At 32.6% G+C, this 21,716-nt stretch overlaps 1 protein-coding gene across 1 annotated transcript; it reads right to left on the bottom strand.

Annotated features, from left to right (window-relative positions):
• Nucleotides 1–1,505: 1,505 nt before the first annotated feature.
• On the bottom strand, nucleotides 1,506–17,879 carry LOC134716022 (acetylcholine receptor subunit alpha-L1-like). The gene is made up of 5 exons (XM_063578688.1): nucleotides 17,256–17,879; nucleotides 8,386–8,430; nucleotides 6,354–6,463; nucleotides 4,455–5,439; nucleotides 1,506–3,533 (listed from the first exon to the last, which is right to left on the bottom strand). Exons 1-5 carry the CDS (start codon nucleotides 17,442–17,444, stop codon nucleotides 3,360–3,362), a joined length of 1,503 nt encoding a protein of 500 aa, XP_063434758.1. The 5' UTR covers nucleotides 17,445–17,879; the 3' UTR covers nucleotides 1,506–3,359.
• Nucleotides 17,880–21,716: the final 3,837 nt, after the last annotated feature.

Below are 21,716 nucleotides of genomic sequence, written 5' to 3'. Positions count from 1 at the left end.
TGAATTTCGAACACCTGTATACTACTGTTGCCTTTATTTATTGGAAAAAACAAAACCAGAACTTACATTTTGAAAACTTGCACAACTCAAAGAAATATATAAAATTGAGAATGGAAATGGGGAATGTGTCAAAGAGACAACAACCCGACCAAAATAAAAAAAACACAACAGCAGAAGGTCACCAACAGGTCTTCAATGTAGCGAGAAATTCCCGCACCCGGAGGCGTCCTTCAGCTGGCCCCTAAACAAATATATACTAGTTCAGTGATAATGAACGCCATACTAATTTCCAAATTGTACACAAGAAACTAAAATTTAAATAATACAAGACTAACAAAGGCCAGAGGCTCCTGACTTGGGACAGGCGCAAAAATGCGGCGGGGTTAAACATGTTTGTGAGATCTCAACCCTCCCCCTATACCTCTAACCAGTGTAGAAAAGTTAAAGCATAACAATACGCACATTAAAATTCAGTTCAAGAGAAGTCCGAGTCTGATGTCAGAAGATGTAACCAAAGAAAATAAACAAAATGACAATAATACATTGATACGATGGATAAATCTGTTGTAGAGTTGTCACTTGCTCAGACGTACTTATAAATATAATTATTTTCTGTGACTGTATCTTACATTAATTTGTATGATCCTTTACTATAGATAATTTAGCTGATCTGTAAAAATAACATATCCATGCCTTATATATCTATATAAGTACGTCTGAGTCAGTGACAACTCTCCAACAGATTTATCTATCGGATCACCAACAATGTTAGTTCTGTAAATTTGCTTTCGCAATTTTTTTGTGGAATCGCCGGGATTCGAACCAATGCTACTGAGATATCGTGACACCAAACCGCCTGCACTGTAGCCTTCCCGCTAGACCACACGACCAACTGGGCTTTACAAAAATAAAGCTTTCAGTGGCCGTGTGTTACCTTTCCTCGTCAGTTTTAATCTAACGTCGTACTACAGTACATGATATATAAGGCATTGAGATTATTGTTACAGATCAGCTCAATTATCTTAAGTAAAGGATCCTACTTATTAATGCAAGATACAGTCACAGAAAGTATTTATATTTATAAGTACGTCTGAGTCAGTGACAACTCTACAACAGATTCATCCATTGGATTACCAGCAATGATGGTGATACATGGCTGTGTACATTATGTATATACAATTCGTCTAAACATTAACCCAACAATGTTAGATCTGTAAATTTGCTTTCGCAATTTTTTTGTTCTTCCCTCGCAGGGATTCGAACCCATGCTACCGAAATATTGTGACACCAATTCCGATAGACCACACGACCACCTGGGCTTCACAAAAAAAAGCTTACGGTGGTCGTGTGTTACCTTTCCACAACTCGTATATATATATGATGTTTTAGAGAAGCAAAACTATATTAAAAGGGAGAGGGTGCAGTTAAACACTTAGACGAAAAAACCCAGGTCATAATACTAAAAGGTAATATGTCGAATAAAAAGACAGGATTTTTTTATAACATTTTTTCTTTTTTGTTTCTTTTGTTTACAAGTAAATACATTCAGTTCATAAACATTATGTATGTGTTACTAACATGATCTACAAAAAAATCATAATAAAACGTCCTATCAAATATGTTATACTAAATGTATATGATATGACTCAATAAGGAAGTTGCATGGCACTCAAAAGATATTGAAACGAATATAGATATTCAAAGTGTATAGATTGTCGATCCAAATCAGTTCATACATGGGAAGAGTAGTATACGCACTCACAATAATTTCGTACTTATTACCATCGAAGAAAAGTTCATACTCCAAACAAGAATCCCAAACAGGTCTACACGTTACTGACGGGTTGGTAGTGAAAACGAACAAGCAACCAAACCACACATATACAAGAATAAAAGTAAGTTGAAAAATTAATTTTCAAAAGACGATTCAATAGAAAACCTGGGGTCTACAACGTGAGTAAACAAGTTCACATGCAACTTACAAAAATGAAACTTATTAGAAAGTGAACGGGTCGACATAACATAGATTAATCGGGAAAGCAATATGATAGTAATAACAGAAGATTCGTGTGTTTTAATCCAGTACTGAAGGAAGCATTGTGAAAGTATTTTTTCACTAATATGAAGACTTATAACACTCACACATAAACACAAAAACACAAGATGAAATGGCTGAGTTGTGTTTATAAATGGTTGAAGGGAAGTAAAAGGACATTGATTATTACTAGAACGTAATTTGGCACATATTCATGAAATGTGCAAATGAAAATGTATAATCGTCATCGTTATTATGTTGAGAGTCATTTTATCAAAAAATATATTTACTTAATTTAAATTTTCATGTGCTTAAAATCCTTTTTTAGAGGATACTATGTTTAAAAAAAAATGAAATGTATATTTTCAATTATTTCTAAAAATTGAAGACATTCAATATTCCATATTGCAATCGAAAAATTCCAAATCACTAGGATTGCATAATAAGATCACAACAAAAGCTTTCCGTCCGAGTGAAGAATGATAAAGCATTAATGATAGTTTCATTGGATTTCATTTCCATTTTTTTTGTAATTTTAGTATCGTCACAAGGTAAAGTTTTTATACCTCCAGATGGCTTGCAATAGATTCGAAACATCCTCTCCGATATTTTTACTAATGATTTTTAGCTTGATATTTATATATCGCCATTTTGATTCGCTGATGAATCTCTAGTGGACATACTTAGTGACATGTATAAGCCTTCTATACATACTGAGTTTTTGGATGCGTTGCAGTCGACAAATGATGATAGACTGTTGGAATGAATATGACGATTAATTAGAAAGGTATATAATAATGTTCCTGAATGATATCAATACTATAAACGGTATTTAAATGAATAAGGCACTGCAATTCATTGAAATCACATGACATATATACATAATTACTTTACAATGAAAGACATATGTAGATTATTTAAGGCCAAGACAAATTTTTCAATGCAATGTTAAAATAAAGCTCAGTTTCATGCAAAAGTCACATGGTAGCAAAAAACGATAGCATATGCCATTTTTGATTGTTAAATTATTTCTGATTAATCAGGTTGTGTATGCTGATGAAAATACAATTCTAACTTTATTGTTTTGAAAGTCAATTTTTAAAACGATTGCATTTCACAGTAGCTGAAATGAACAGAAGAATAAAATTACTTTGTTATTAAATTCCTCGTCTAAAGTAGGATGAAGTAGCTTTTACAAGTTTTTGACGCATGTAAATTATCAAAAATTGCCATCAAAGCGTGTTTATTGCCTCTTAACGGTTTAATTAATTTGCAAAAACAATTAAAAGAACAAATATGTAAATTGAAATCTCTGTACTTGACCTTAATACTTACACGCCCCTTCTGCCCGTATGTTAGAGCTTAAAGGTGGGCGTGAATCATAAAGGGAAGGTGCATATAAAAATATACTGAGTGTTCCACATACACAAGCAGTTGTAAAAATATAAAGAAACAAACGGTCCATCACCATGGCAATATACTTCCAGTCACGTGCTTCCTAAAAAGTAAAACACAATTAATGGTATTATTTATAGAAAATTATACTAGAAAAAAATATTTCTTATCAAAGCCAACATAACCAATTTTTTTTTAAAATCACAAATGTTAATGTGTGTAAAAAAATCTTTTTTTTTTTTTTGTATTGACGTACCATGACTTTTAAATGTTTAAGTTTCAGTTTTCATGATGAAAGAAAATCGAGTAAGATCTGCGCCCGCACGAAATCTATAAATTGCTTAGATTTAGTAGCACTATGTCGATACTGATGATGAGCTTTAAGTCCCCTAATTTATCTTCAGCACAGTTTTCAGTGCTTTTTTATATATACTTTTTTCAAAACCCACCTTTCATAAACCAAGATACAACGGATAACCTAAGTTTACAGCTCGTACAGTGAAAGTTTTGTTTGTTTTGTTCTTGGTCAATCGGCTTCTGCTGTAGAAGCGAATTTAAGCATCCCTGGCTTTCAAATGCTTAAGAATGAGTGTTCCTATTGTAGGTACACACGCGATTTATAAAGTGTATACTAGCATGTCATTTGAAATTATTAATTATTTTCGTCTTTATCAGAGATCTAGACATACTGAGGATTGAGATACATTGCCTTCTCTAAAGCATAGAACTTTGACCGTGGTTCTCTATTCATTTAAATAATTTGGTTTTGATAGCATTGTTTATACAATGTCTCTTGTTTGAAATCTGCGCGATTTTCTTGTGACGATACTAAGTCAACATCTAGTTATATATCGGGTTTGGTTTAACTTTTAAAAATGAAGTTGGGCTGTTGGAATTCTCACAAAATATCAGGTAGCTCAAACATCATATATCTTTACTGCACGTACATGTATGTTAGTCGGATGGTTTCAAAAATGTAAATTGTATTTTCCCTATAATTGATGTTTCCGATTAGTTTACTTACAGAATTCTCCTGGTCCTCCGTCTTTAGGTGATCAGCTATTGAAATAACTCCTTCAAAAGCCTCTGTGATTTCTTTTGGATACTGTTTTAGTTCCTTGTTAGGACGAATATTTTCATATGTACTTTCTGAAGCTTGTGAAGCAGAAAGTATATCCCTGACATCACGCATTTCTATCCCATTACAAGTTCTTAAAGGCACTCTTTTACGCATATGTTCCATATCGGGTCTGCGCATTAATAAAACTCTCGGTAAAATTTCCGTGAACACACGTCTGACCCATGGACTCATTGTATGTGTTGCTGGTCGACGGAAATGGATTCCTAATGTATAAACAGTTAAAAATATAGACATAGTCACCACTATCATAGTAAAAAGTAAATATTTGCCTATTAGAGGTATCACAAATGAAGTTGGAGGATTGATGTCTGAAAGCAGCAAGAAAAACACAGTCAACGCCAGCAATATTGATATTGATAAAGTGATCTTTTCTCCACTGTCTGATGGAAGATAAAATACCAAGACGGTTAAACATGATATAGACACACATGGCATGATTAAATTGAGCGAGTAAAATAAAGTACGTCTTCGAAGAGTAATATTAAATAAAAGATAAGGATACGGTGCGTTCGGACAACATGGATACAATTTTTCCTTTCGCTTAGCAGTTACATTAATAATATCCCATTCAACATTTTGATGATAATCGTGAATATCTACTCCTCCGATAATCAACTTTTCTTTCGGTTCATTTGGTGCAGTTTGTAGTATAATTGATTGAGCATCACACACATGTTGCAAGTCAAGCTCCTGTCCATCATATGTCCACGATGAGAATTTCATGAAACATTCCTGCATATCAAAGGGGAAATATTCCACGTCGATAGGACATGAACTCTTATAGATGACAGGAGGTTCCCAGATTATCATTCCATCGAAATATACTTTGGCTTTGGTTAGCAAAGTAATGACAAAATCTCCATCAGCACTGTAAGTAAGTATGTTAAAAGATCAGAAACGTAGTAAAAAACAAGCTTGCTATTTATTATATACCTTGTAATGCTTTTTTTTTTTATATCTATTATGTATATTAACGTAAAAATAACTTACTCCTTTGCTAATCTATAATTAATGGTAAAATCTATATATAAATAAGATGTGGCATAAGATAAGTACAATTTTTTCAAGAGACTTTTTAGTTGATATAGTATAATGGAATATGTAGACAGCATTACTGCAAGCAAACAAAAGTAACTGTAAAATACTAGGTCTCCCTTGATCGTATAGCCCACCAACTATGGCGGTTCTTATATAGTCTTAGCTTTCAAAGCATTGACGTTTAGAAAAGAGCTTCGGGTGCACGAAATTTATTAAGTTCTGAATCAGTCATGATTGTATTTCTTTCTCTACAATGCAGCTTGTTTATCACTAAGGTAAAAGAATCAAAAAAGTTTAGTACCAATGAACTTTACAGCTGATTAAATTTAAAAAAAAAAGCTAAAGATATCAAATGCAAAAGTGTAAGGTATCGAAATTAAAAGGCTTTTCTGATCCCAGGCAAAGATTACCTTAGCCGTATTTGGCACAACGTTTTGGAATTTTGGGTCCTCAATTGCAATGCTCTCCCACTTTATATTTGTTTGGATTTCTAACTTTTTTTTATCTGATGAATATTATGTAGACGAAACGCGCGTCTGGCGTAATACATTATAAGCCTGGTATCTTTGATAATAATTTTGTGACTTTAAGTTCTGCTTTATGTTGCCATCTGAATATATGTGTTATATTTAAGGACTCAGATTGTGTGGCAACTATGCTATACATATTTTTCGTGTCCTAGAATAAAACATCAACAAATATTTAAACATAGCTTCTGCATTATTTTATCATTATAATAAATACTTGTTATAAAGAACGATATCTGGACGCCAGAGATGGTCAGATGGCATATGCGTCATTTTAATTCCTTGGTATTCTTTAGGATCCCATTGTAATCGAGGATCTGTCCATTCCTGAAAATTAAAGATATATAAACATCAACATGAGTATGCGCTACATCTGTTTCGTTATAAGCCCTCGCAACAACTCTTTCATGGGTCCGTAGTTGGACTGTTGTAAGACAAAATGAATGTCCCTATCCAATATATTCCTCTTGTTCAATCGAGACTATTAATCAGAAGTTCTCAACATTCATCCCAGTCGATACATATTACATGTTGTACTTTTTGTATTCATTGTTTATGGGTTTGTGTCTTGTATATCCGTGAAATACATGTTTTTGCCACTGGATGCAAAGCGTACAACAATCAATCAACCAATACATTTTCTGGCTTTCGTTAGATCAATACTCATGCAGGGTTACCTTTTCGGAGCTCATTAGTTCTTGGTATGATTCTTTCGTTTGCCAAAGTGTTTTGTTGTTGATTGTTATTTTTTTCCATTACCACCTAGGTTTCATCTCCTTATGTCAAGGTTCCCCCTACTGTTACAAGTTACCTTTCCAGTTGTTGCCTTAAGCCTACTTGAGGAAAATAATGGCAGAAACACGTGTAGCATAATTAAAATAAATGCATGTGGTTAATAAAAGATACTATCGCACAGATATGTCTTGTTAAAAGCTATATACTGTCTATATGACGCAAGATGAATTATTAAAGACACTTCATTTGTATTTATAATATGAACAATGTATTTTAACTGTACAGTTGGTATGTGTAGGTTACAAGTTCAGATTTGTTACTTTTAATCAAGTATCACATGTAAGTCATGCTTTAAGCCTACCTCATATTTTCAAAGGAGATAAACAAAATTAATAGAGATAGATCGCAAGTACTGACACGTTTCCCGCTTTAATTGAGCGATAAACATTCTTCATCCCTTTGAATGGAAGAACAAAAGGATCACTTGAAGACTCATAAAGAAATAATGTTAGAAACAGCACATGCATTATGGGTATTGGTATTGTAGAACAGCAATACATAAGTCTAACTTACTAGTACTTGATAATACCATATATTTAAAAACGAACGCATACTCTTTCGCGAATTAAAATTACATTACAAATCAAACGCTTAGTAAAAATAACGTTTTGTTATTTAAAACTCTATAGACGTAGGTTGCATAAGCCGTTTTTCTGGCATATATTTTAATTTTATTTTCGTTTTTTGGCGCTCTTTAATAGAGAAAAAAAAAGATATCAAAGGGTCGTTTAACTTCTTTTTAGATTTTGCGAAAGGTTTTGATTCGATTAACATTTATATTTCTTAAGTAGACAAAAAGGACGTCTAGCGTATCAAATATTACGCCTGGTATCTGTTCCTATAACTTGATTCCTACTTTTCATAGCAAGTCTCTATACTTGAGATTAAAATAGCAGGGAAAATGGAGACGGGATCTAATTGTCAACAGATATGAGGGTTTCTAAACTGTATAGACGTTTTACACATACAAATAAAAAAAGACCCTCTTGAAAAATAAAGTTGGTTGGCTTGTATGTCGAGGCTCGGTAATTTGAACTGCCACTAGAAAATGGAGGTTTATTGGCTGGGGACAAAAAATCCTACCTAACAATAGAAAGAGTTGTTTCAATTAATTGTTATTCAATGCACAAATAGGAGGATACTATCGACGCCAAAACAAGGGATTAAGCGTCATCATTCTTTCTGTTTAGACTTGTTTGCTTTTTTATACACTTAACATTAGACAAAAAGCAATAGCCCGGGTAAGCTCATATACTTTGAAAATAAACTACGCTTTCGAACAGCAATTCGGTCTCAATATTGCTATGAATCGATGCCACAAGTGTAAAGAGAACTTATAGTATCTCCGATTTAACCGTTACATGTATTCTGCAGTGTCGTTGAATATTTGGTTGATGTTTGGATATCTAATCGTGGAATAAAGTTAAGGGAATTAAACAAGTAAGTACATGTACCTGTCTAAGCCATACACTTGTCGTCATTATCTGGTTCTTCTCATCCTACAATAGAAAATTTGAGTACATATTTATTATATTAAGGTGAATACGTATTCCCCGAATAGTTGAAGGCATATATTAAAAATTACAAATACCACTAAGCAAAGATTATAGAATATTGAAATGTTATCATATAGCAAAGAAAGTGTGTCCACCTTCGATCTAGCTCCTCATTGCAAACGACTTTTCATTGAAAGGAACAAAAGTGCGTTTACTATTGAGATCACCCCCAGTTTTTAGTGGTGTTTTTGTTGATTAGTCTTTAGTTTTCTGTGTAACTTGTTGTGTCTTGTGTACTATTGTGTGTCTGTTTGTCTTATTCTTTAGCCATGGCGTACGTTGTTAGTTTTATTTCGATCTATGAGTTTGACTGTACCTTTGGTAAAATTTCGCCCCTCCTTGCGTAATGATATTAATAGTAATTGCACTAAATCCTTTTAGATGAATCTATCAATCCCAGGTAAATAGTATTAATTTCTTTTTCAATCTGTTTACGAATAAAATATGGTAATGAAACAATGGGGTTTAGCTTTAACCGTCATGACCGTGTTTATATCTAAATGTTAACAAGGTTTATGTGTTTTCTTTGTGAACTCTTTTACATTTGCACCTCTCTTTTTCCAAGAAATGCATTACTTGCGCTTTGCTTATTTTATTTTATATTTTAATTTTCAAAAATATTCTAAGAATATATTTGTAAATTTTATATTTTGTATGAATTTTACTGAAAAGGAGAATTTTGCGGCTTTGTAATTTAAATTTATAAAGACCATATATTCATCATATCTGTATACAATCAATTATTTAATTCTTTTCTTGTTGATAGTTAATACTTTGTATTTTTTTTATGTCTATTTTATTTGTGTTAAATATTTTTCTACTTATGATAAGCATGGAAAATGTATCGTTTATGCTGATCCATTTAGATAATAGGAAGAATCGTAAAATAAAGGGATATTTTTACTACAGTTATAATTGTTGTTGCTGAGCATTTCAATGATTGCACTATAATAAAAACATCTATGGTATACTGGGCTAGTTCTGCTCTCTCAGCTGTTTTGACAGATTGTTTACTAAGTCCAGTTGTTCTACATGTTATACCAATTTTTTAAATGAGTTTTCTTTACTTGGCTAATATAAATCATTGCAAAAAAGATTAAACTTACTTTGCTCAGCTATCAGCTTTTATCATATTTTCCTATAAATCTATATATCAATTTTAGAGTTGAATATGAGAATTGGGTTAACAAGGGATTCAAACAATTTCAATTTACAGCAAAGATGATACCACTTATTTTATCAAATGTCAGTGAAGGAGAATGCACTCATAAGCTGTGACTATCAATTGAAATAAAACGATAAATACCAGATATCATTGAACGTATACTTCTTGTATTCAACGTAAGTATTCACATGAATAACTAAGAGAAGGAGATATTTGGGGGAGTTTAATGCTTTTGGAAAAGATATGGTTTTTGGTATAAAAAAAAAAACAACAACTTAAGCCTGGAAAGAAGTCACTGAATTATTAATTTGCAGTTCTAAAATTTGCGACAAAATAAACGCTAACAAACACAATAACTCTATACAATGTTAAAATTGACTTCCGAACTTCTTACATTCGACAGTAATACTTTTGTTAATTAGATAAATGGGTTTGAGTCATCATATTTGTCATCGAAGGAAATGTCAAGGAAAGCAATACATGCTTTTGATTTACAAATTTCTCCTACTTGGAAATAACCCTTATGTTATATGAATAACTTATATAACTCTCTACTTGTTTTTACAGATAAATACATTATCGACAGGAGGTTATAAGCTTTAACAACGTTTTTACATTGGGTGTATGATAGTCATGGCAACAGTTGCTAAAAAAATTGGAAAACATTGTACCGATTGACGTCTTCTTTTCGCCAATTGTCTTATATAGTCCTTGACGACTGCACCTATTTTTAGTAAATATGTTGTTTGTATTTGATGGTTTAAAGCTCTTTAGATTAAACGCTTTGAGGGACCCTTTAAATCTAGGTTCACACTGCCGATCATATCAACTCGATGATCCCGACTGTCCAAATTTCCACGACCAAGCTCAGCCAAGTTCTTGATCGGGCATGTTTACGACTTCTACCCGACCGCCATCTGACTGTACGCGACCATTCACGACTCCTTAATGACTCAGTTACGACTCCATCCGAACAACAAAATGAATACTTAATCGATAATTCCGACCACTTCACGATCTTTACACGATCTTTACTCGACTAGCTAGACAAAATCAAATATTCACGATCGTTGGTAGTATGGTCACATCCCGATCAATACTGTGAGATACACATATGAAAATAAAAAAGATGTGGTATGATTGACAATGAGGCAAAACTCCACCAGAGACCCCATGATATAGAATTTAACAACTTTAGGTAACCTTCAACGCCAACAATGAACAAAGCCCATACCACTTAATCACCTAAATAAGGCCCCTATATGACCAAAGTGAAACATTACAGAAATGTACATAACCAACGAATGAAAAACAAATATGATATACAGCACCCAACGACAAGCAGTTAATCAAAGGCTCCTAAATTAGGGAGGACACACACAGAATGTGGGACAGCTTGTGACATCAATGTCGTCGATGATGTCTACATTTTGTTCCTTAAAAGCAGGTTAATGTTCTGTAGCAAGGCAGTACAATATGAAGCTTTAGCGATAATAAACTAAGTTTGTTATTAAATGACGGACGTGTCTGGATTTTAGCTTCCTTTGTAATAAAGAATCGTGACATTTATGTTCCATATACACTTATATGACACATCTGCATAGAAAACTACATAAAGTTATTTTACCATACCGAATAAATTTGGTTAACAAACATTTATTTGTATTTCTCCGTTTTACTAAAATATATGATCACATCCAAAACAGTATGTTATAACAGAAGCATTTTAAAGACAAGCTGCAATTTAGTATATAAATAAACATGTAACCAGAACCTAATAACTTCAAGATATTGTTTCATGTCAAGGCGACAAAATATGTGAAACTGCACTTTAAGGTTAAGGTAAAGCGCATTATACTAACGCAGTTTCAAAAGTGTTAAATTCCAATGAAATTTGCTTCTTATTAATTTGTTAGATTTGAATCGCAATGATATTTGCTTTTTCTTCGTTATATTTGAATTGCGATGATATTTGTTTTGTTTTTTTCGTAAGATATGAATTGCGATAATATTTGCTTTTTTATTCCTTTGGTTTTTCAATTGCCATGATAATATTTGCTTTTTTCTTCATTAGTTTTTAAAGTGTTCCATATTGTGTAATTATATTGGTGATATGTATACAATGTAGTGAGAATATATTTGTTCAGGGCATTTAAAGCAGCATTATAGAACAATAGAATAAAGAAAACTTCTACGCTACAGATTTATTGTATTTTATATATCAAAGGGGAAAGTGCCTTAGATTTTTTTTGTACTGCTTCATAATTGTATAAGGTTATTGGCAAAATGAATATAATTAGACTATTGTTAGATCTTCACATCGTAAATTTTCGGTCATAATAATTTTCGAATGAAAGCATTGCAGCCTTACGTCTTTCTAGTTTTTCTAGCTCTGCATATAACTAAGTTAGTACTACATTTATTGTGAGGTCAAGTTGCGGATATTGGGATGTAAATGAACTGAATTCATTATTAAATAATGAAATACTTTGACTTTGTTCTAGGTACAAAACGCATGTTATGATGAATTGAATTGTAAATGTATTTATTGTGTGATATCTTCAACTTACTGAGAAGACGGGACAAGGGTACTCCCCTGTTTTGGTGGAGTTCGTGTTGCTTAGTCTTTAGTTTTCTATGTTGTCTCTTCTTAACTATTTGTCTGTATGTACTTTTTTTTTTATTTTTAGGCATGGTGTTGTCAGTTTATTTTTAATCTATGACTTTGACTCTTTCATCCCTCTTTTTTGAGCATACTCGCAGAGCTTAAAATACGGAACAATATTTCGGAGCATGTGTAAAATTGGGAATACGTGGTCGTTATAAGAAGGTGACACGAGAGGGCTGACTTCTTAAATCTGGCCTTTTTATAATTTGTTCTCACCTCCTACTTATTTCCCAGACCCCACCTTTTACCACTATTATCTAACATATCACTGTTTACCACCTATATCTAACATTCCTAAATGCGTGCCACTCCCTCTTACATGTCTTCTATTGTTTTTCTTGTACAAATATGATTTTAACGTTCAATGCTAAATCGTACTTTTGGCTTTGGAAAGACGCAGCCACGTCAAGTTCTCATGAATAGGCTTGTAAAGCACAAAACAAATTATACTGGGCGTTAGGCAAACAATAATCAATCGATCGTTGGCCCTCTTGTGAAAGTAATTTACAAAATGCTATAACCGGGTCGATTAAGGGTTTACAAAATGTTTGCGTCATTAATCTATCAAGTTGAACAAAATTATTTTGACTGCGACTAAATGTCTACATTTTAGTTTCGTGCGCTTGTTGAACCTGTTATGTCAAGACAAAACGGAGAGGGAAGACTTCAAGATTGCACAGTATGTTCTTATACATATTTTACATAGACTGATCCATACGTTTTTTGTTATATATCGGACATTTATACCATTTTTGCGTTCTGATGTCGTCAAATCGAACGCACAAAATGTATGTGTTGCATTTTGAGTATTATATATCTCCCAGGTGATACAGCTGTCAAGGGCTTGTATTGCCTATCATGATTTCCTTGATCGAGAGTAGCTGCTCAAAAAGAAACTATTAAACCAATAGGTCCAAGTTGTGAGGTTGAATTCATCCATTTGTAAGTTTTTGGACGCTATCACGAGTTGGTTGACCGTTATGGAATATTTATATTTCGAAAATCCAGTCAACTTATGATGTTTAATACATGTTTAGAATGATATAGGGATGTGCGTCAATTAGACAGCAACTCAACGACAAAGGCAATCAATAACATCCGAGAGCTGCCAACTGTCTTCAACAATACACATGCATCTTTTAAATGTGTCAAAGTCTAAACTGTTCCGTGTCTATTTTCAAAGTAAAAGTAGTGTGCAGGTATATGACACCATACAATTCTCTTAAAGAGTTTGCAATGGTGTTTTTTCGTCAGAATTAGTTTTAAATTGACATACGATACCTTGAGTAGGGGCGTATATTATAATTATGTTTGCCTGGGTGTGTATTAAAGGGAGAGAAGGCAACACAAATGGGGTGGAAAAAGAGTGAAATATTCAATCCCTAATGTACACTAAAGTGATCTTTATTTAACAAATTATGTGTGATGCGATATGATTGCCAACTACTTGCTTCTTTTCTATTGTAACTTATCGACTATAAATCAAACTCAGTGACTGGCTATGATAAATGTTTCACTGATGATAAGTTATATACAGATTCCATCAAGCAAGATATCTTTTTTTCATTCTGCTGTTCGTAACCATATCGATGTAGTCTAATGAGCTTCTTGTATATCATTCATGCACAATGTTAGATCTATGGAACCGTCCTTCATTATACATACATATGACCTATTAATCTAACGTCAATATTTTCAATATGAATTGAATATTTCTGATTAATTTTCCATTTTTCTTTGACATATTATCTGAGTCAACGATCTGCAAATTTATTTATAAATCACATTTGCATCTTTTAGATTTTGAAGATTGAGACAGCCGGCTTACTGTTTTCCCTGTATTTGTATATAAAAAAACTGGGTACCAAAGGATAAATTTGGAGAAACACGTTAAAATTTACCCTTGTTAGCTACAAAATATATTAATTAACGATTGTTTTTGAGTTAAATTACAGTTCTTAATTTTGTTAACGATATGATTGGTTTCTTGAAATCAGTGTACAAAGGTGAATGCAGATTTAACATATAAGATGCCTTATAAGCACCTAATTCGATTATGGTTATGCATACGCACCCTCAAAAATACAGAGGATCGGAAGGAGAAGGATAGTTGCTGTATCTCCATAGTTAACGACACATCGTCACGTGTAATTACTTACTTACTGCAGCAACAATGCAACAAAGCATATAAAGTCATGTGATCTCTGTAGAGAAAAGAGGGGGTTATACCTTTTATATGTTAACCTGTTTTGACCTATTTCAAGTTGTTGTTAACTGTTTAAAATTGTTAACTGTTTTCAACCCACTGTGTTTACTGTTATCCACATTTTTGAATTTGTTGTTAACTGTTTTTGCCAAAATCGTGGTGTTGCTAACATGTTAACGGACCCCCTATTGTCCCCCTCTATGTACATACAGATTTGGTCCGATTCCCTAATGTATCATTTTAATAGATTCGCTCGGGTTTGTAAAAGAAGCAGTCTGGTATCGCTCCATTTGGGGTTCATGCTAATCTACCGGTGGTTTATTTATGATTTATGTATTCAAAATGAATTAATGAAATGTGTTAAGCTACTGGAGCCTCTTATCCGATGTCATTTCGGTTTTAGTACATCTTGTCTAGGGGTGCATAGTTGTTATAGATCAATTATGTTATAACTGTAACACTATAGGAGATAATCTTTTGATTTAAAGTATATCAGAAGAAAGCAGGTGCTCACGAAACATCGATATCATTATTGGCAAACTATTCAGCCTTATGTTTTACTGTGATGTAGTGGTTAGAGCAATGAAATGCTACAATGAAAGGTACCAAACAGCCTTTTAAAGATACATGTTTTAACACAAAAAAAATCGCTTTGTTTACAAGTTTTTGTCTTGATTTTTAGACTTTATATGGTAAAGAAAGTTAAAAGATTATTGAAGACACCATTTCACAGAACATTAATCTGACAATTTAAAGACAATAGCAGTTACATAGCTTTAGAGAAACACATAGCAGATCGCATAGTACAAAGATTTGATGATTTAGAATAAAAAAAAACACCTACTCTTGCTTTCCTGTTTTCTATTTACTCCATCACTTGCAAATTTTTTTAGAATACCTTTTGTATATTTATGTCTGCTACTTTTGCATTTACCTTCAACTGATAGGGCTTAAGTTTTTGGTTAAAATGTAGTTAATTACGGAAATTAGGTCACATCAACTTGAAACTGAGAAACCGTGTTCATTTTGATAGAAACTTTAAAAATAATATGGGTACAACATGTTTGTGAGCACAGAACCACCCATAACCAAATCTCAAGTTATTACAACATATAGACCATATAAAAATAATTGAAATCTTGTCAAAGTTTGGAATTGGACTAACACAAAGGTACTTATCTTGGGAAGTTTTTGAGATTATAAGTATTAAATATGAAAATTTCCTTTGAATTCTTGACATTTTTTTTTCTATAAATTAGATTTAAAGTAATTTTGATGCTGTCAAATAAATTGATAAAAGAACAATGAAGACATGTTTTTGGAAAGCCACTAAGACCTGATTTTGGGATAGTCTACTAAAAGACTAAAAATAAAATGATGTCATGATATTGTCAGCTGGTTTACATAGAACGAGAAGTCTATTTCTAGGCCTTAGAGATGGATTTCTGATACAACCCGTAGAAATGTGATGATGTCATAATATTGCCTTCTGTTATGAACTTAACCCTTGGAATGTAAGTATGCTAGTAATTATGTTATGATATTATCATATAATATCTCAAATAAATAGAAATGTGATGATGTCATGATAATTTCGTCCGATATACATATCCATAAAAATTATAACATTTCATGATGTTGTCTTCTGATGTAAATCCAACCGATGTACATGTATGATATCGTGATATTGCCTTCTGGTATAAATCCAACACATAGAAATATAATGATGTCATAGTATTGCCTTCTGATATACATCAAACACATAGAAATGTATTGAAGCCATGACATTGCCTACTGCCACAGAAATGCAAAGATGTCATGATATTGCCTTCTGATATCAATTCAATTATATATATAGAAATGTTATGATGTCATGATGTTGCCTTCTACATTATGTATGACAATCAAACCTATAGACATGCGAGAATGTCATGATATTGCCCTCTAGTATATATCCGACACAGATAAAAAAAAAAATCTAAAACATGAACTTCCAAAATGCAAAGACACAAACAAAGTATGAAGCTACATGTAGCTCATCGATACACGTTAAAATATATGAAGTCTGTTTGTAAAGAATCGAAAATGAAGATCATATCCAAATCGAATAAAAAGAAACGAATATAGATCTAGTGCGTAGAAAAGGCATGCTTAGCAACAACCAAAAATTTATACGATTCAGTCATATGTGTAACCATCTTACAGAGAGACGGTCAAGCTTCTACCTACTTAACGATTTAATGTGTCCAAACCAAAACAAAAGAGGTAAATGTTTCCTTTGGTGATGGTAAACGTTTCACGAACATTTCATAAAACATATCATGATTTTAATTTTGTATGTTTTGTATTCGTTTGAAACCACAGTATGAATAACACTAATATACTCATTTACATAGCGGGACATTGATGATGCTGTCAATTATGGTCTAAAAATAATAATAATCTATACCAGTACTCATTACGAAAAAATTGTGATTAGATTTAAGATTGAAAAAAACATATCAAGTCTTCACATTTGCATGTTGTTGTATTTGTTTGAAACCGCAGCATGGATACATGTAACAGTATACTCATTAACATAGCGGGATATTATGTCAATAAGATCTAAAAATAATATACTCGTAAGGATAAAAATATGATAAATGATCATGAATGTCAAATTTGAAAAAATAAAATGTCAATGTCCTGCTTTAACCCCAAAGTTTTACCGATAAATAGTAGATACTTACAATGTCGAGCAGCTGAGACAAACGTAAACCTATTTTGACTGTCAGTTTAAGAGAATCATTTCCAGTAGGTCGAATCAGTTTACTGTAAGAACGAATATGTAAAAGTTCGTGATGAAGACGATTTTCTGCATTCATGCTTACACTGTATGATAATCCAATTATTGCCAAAATAAAACATTCCGTCAACATCTTGGTTTTACATTAGTTTCCGTCATGACAGAACGGCATCGTTTAAATAGAATATATGTATTACTGTACCTTTTTCGAAACTTATTGCACAATTATTCCTCACAGAAGACAGTCAACAACATCTATCAAAAGTCGCAAGAAGCTAAAATTGATTTTTCATCGCTATAACTCCTATTCGTTTATATTACATCACACACAACTTAGTTATCCGTACATACAAAAGTACTTTACTGACGACTTATTTTTGTTGATTAGACATACATGATTATTGTTCCGTTCAAAAACTTGGCATACCACAATATAAATGTGAGGTAATCATAGCTCCACACACTAATTCTTTATGATATTTCAACATAAATGTATGAAAACTTAGTGTCAGATGTTGCTATTTTTTACATGTAAATGTAAATACGGTTTGCTTGTCAGCGGCATATGTTACAACACTTATACGTTAGATAGATATAATACACTCACTATACATAAGAGAAAATAATAAACTTTCATTCATTGTGTACGATACAATACAAACTATGGTACCATGTGGTATAGAAGACAACTAATAAAACCAGTTATCCTTTTCATTTACATTTTTTAATGTTATATACGAATGTGAGGAATGTTTCAAGGTTATTTCAACGATATATACCGTTAATTCAGGGTAACACATATAGTTTTCCTTATTTTATTATTGGTAAAACGACGATATACGCCAATCATTAGTATATAAGTTGTTGTAATAATATACAATAAATAAGTAGATCGAGATACGCTTAATTTGATTTACTAACCACATCTATTAATATATATTCGTATTCTGGCTAATTAAACCCCTGTTATGAAATCAAACTGCAAATAAGGTCCATATGTCTTCATAGAAATAAATTAAATTAGCACAGGTACAAAAAAAAAATACTGCATGGTAAAGCATTTTAGTTAGGTAATTTTACGAAAACGGTAATAACAAAAAATTTAGAAGGGTATATTTTGATAGCTCATCTTTGATGAATAGACAGGTTTCAGTAAAGAAAAAATGTTATGAAATCAAACTGCAAATAAAGTCAATGTCTTCATAGATATAAAATAGATTAGTATTGCACAGGTACAACAAAATACTGCATGGTAAGGCTTTTAGTTAGGTAATGGCTATAACAAAACATTTAGGTGGGTATATTTGGTACAGTTTCAGTAAAGAAAAAACGTTATACATTCCAACAATAATGATGATAATGAAATAAGTTAAAACTGAATATTTTTTTTTCGGATTTAATTTTATCTATAAGAAAGAGATATGGTGCTAAATATCAGGACTATTAAATCACTGTTGGTATTGTCACTTTCGTATTGATAGGAAGCTGAAATGTTTGTCAATTATTCATGTCAGAGTTAACCTTCGACAGAATTGACTTTAAGATGTATGACTTTTTAATGGTAAAGGAAATGTGCCTTTCCAAAATATTTTCTATAATTACACTTGACGATTTTTTCCCTTCTGCATGGTAGTCCTTCAAGTGAAATAGATTTGGTAGATATGTTTATTCGGGATTTTTTTTCAATAATACAACTTGACAAAGGCTCCGAATACTCCTCTTGCAAGCACCAGTTTCTCCAAGTATAGACCAGTTTACACGTATACATAATAATGTTTATAATTTATAACCAGTAACTACTGTTTCTGAGAGCGATGATATTTGTGAAATCTGTTTTTCAAATTTACATTTGACAAGAGATTTCCGCAATCAATGTTAGCAATTTATTTTCCATAAAAATCTATTACACTGTAAAGTAAAAATTAAAGTAAACTTGTTTGTATATTTTCAAATATATAAACCTTTTTCTTCTATCACAGTCATTAAACTTATGCAACAACTCTGGTAAATGCAAATTAATATTATAATTTCATCATGCGGTTGTAATTCAAATTTCAATTTTTATGCACCCATCTTGCTAACATTGTCTATACGCATATACTAGAAATAAGTTATAAATATAAAACTGTCATGAGAAACCGAAGCTCACTTTTGACATATTCGTGAAGAAGAAAAAATCTTCTTTGAGAACAAAGAGCAATAACTTCTTTAAGGTGTTGACTGACTATTTCGCCGGATCAAAGTGACTAATTTGTATCTCTTGTGATGTTGAACATTTTTCCTGATATTTGTTCATTCTATCTACTCATGCTTGTTTCGAGAGAGAAACAAAACCAAAAAGGTAAATGACTCCAATAAGTCTTTCCTTAGAAACAAAATCGGCAAATATCATTATTGAAGGGAAATTACTTCTACAATTATAAGGAGTGTTTATAACCCTGGGGGAACATGGAAGAAACGTTAATATGACCGTCTGAACATTTACCATTATCTTATATTTCAAGCCTTGTTGGTTGGTAAGCAAGATCATCGAACGTATTTTTTGTTAAACTATATGCCAGATGATGAAAAAAAAGTAGCACTTATCTTTTTGACCAGCTGACCTAAAGAATTAGTAAAAATGATCTAGCTCTGGAATTTCGTACCAACTGAGAAAATATACACATGGTGTACAAAGTACACGTACAGGCGCTACTGCAATGTTTATAGATAGACATTGAAAGTTCTTGTCATTTGAATGAAGTCAAAATAAAACTTGACATTACTGTGACGCCTTGCACTGAGCAGAGGAACATATTTCATGTTAAATCATGCGAACAAATATTAATTGTGTTAGAAGAGAGATAATTCAAAACAAATCTTTAAAAAAGTTGAATTGCTTGTACATTTCAGATCTTAACCAGTTCGTAATCTGATTTAATGACGTAATATGTTCTTTTGTCTTTCTACCGCAGTTCATAATGACATTAAACGGTTATGAATACAATTTTTTTTCTTCAAACTATCTATCTACCTTCGCTGTTAACAACTACAGCTATTCTACATTGAATTGTTATATTTCATTAAGCATCTTATATAATTATTAGTTTACATTAGACTAGTAATTTATAATAAATACAATATGTGAGCAATACAAATTAATCGTATAATTTATATATCGTCGAATAGAGAATGGAAACTGGGAATGTGTGAAACGAAAACAACCCGGCTTAAGAGGAAAAGAAAACAGTCAAATATATATAAAAAAAAGAAGATGTGGTATGATTGCCAATGAGACAACTATCCACAAAAGACTAAAATAACTCAAACATTAACAACTATAGGTCACCGTACGGCCTTCAACAATGAACAAAGCCCATACCGCATAGTCAGCTTTACAAGGCCGCGATAAGACAATGTAAAACAATAGACCACTTTTGAGTTCATCCGTCACCGGAAAAAACTCGTCAATTATACGCGCCTTTATCACCGTCATTTGTGCGTTTAGGGGCGTCGTTACTTCCCTTCCAATGTTGAGCGAGTGGTTGAAAAACTATAGTTCTATATTGTACGAAATATTCGGCAAATTGAATTCTCAAAATTGACAATCAACACTGCTGTCATTAGGGAATTGTCAGTAAGTACCTACAGAGCAACCATTATTTCTAGTTTATCCTGCACAAAGACGATCACTAAGACGCTTGATGAACGTAAATAGTGCAGGAATACAGGCGACCCCCTCTATCTGGTAAATGACGTCATAAAGGCGTGCATAATTGACGAGTTTTTGCCGGTGACGGATGAACTCGAAAGTGGTCTATTCAAACGAGAAAACTAACGGCCTTAGTAATGTAAAAAAAATGAACGAAAAACAAATATGTTACACATAAACAAGCGACAAACACTGAATTAAAAGCTCCTGACTTGGGACAGGCAAATACATAAATAATGTGGCGGGTTAAACATGTTAGCGGGATCCCAACCCTCCCCTAACCCGGGACAGTGGTATAACAGTACAACATAAGAACGAACTATAAAAATCAGTTGGAAAAGGCTTAACTCATCAGATAGACAAAACATACAAGTGGACGTTGCCGGTTACTTATACATCCCGACAGGCCACCAAAAGATCAATGTTACTGGCCAATATAAATTCATCCAATCCGGTGTAGATCTCGATGCTCCAGAAAAAGTAAGCTGATCCTGCTCAACGTGAGTCACATTTGTCATTGTGAAATTACAAACCCAGTGATTTAGTCTGATGCAGTACATCATCTTCGACGAAACGAGGACAGGATTGTGGTTTCGACAATTGAAATATATATTGTCCATATTGTTTCCTAGTAACTTGGGTAGGAGTTGATTACAAGTGTTTCATTTGTTCGTCGTCGGTAATAGCGTCGGCGTCTTCGTCTTTTCATGCTTT

The sequence above is a fragment of the Mytilus trossulus genome, chromosome 4, assembly GCF_036588685.1.
Source record: "Mytilus trossulus isolate FHL-02 chromosome 4, PNRI_Mtr1.1.1.hap1, whole genome shotgun sequence".
NCBI lineage: Eukaryota > Metazoa > Mollusca > Bivalvia > Mytilida > Mytilidae > Mytilus > Mytilus trossulus.
This window is presented reverse-complemented; position numbering and strand designations above follow the sequence as displayed.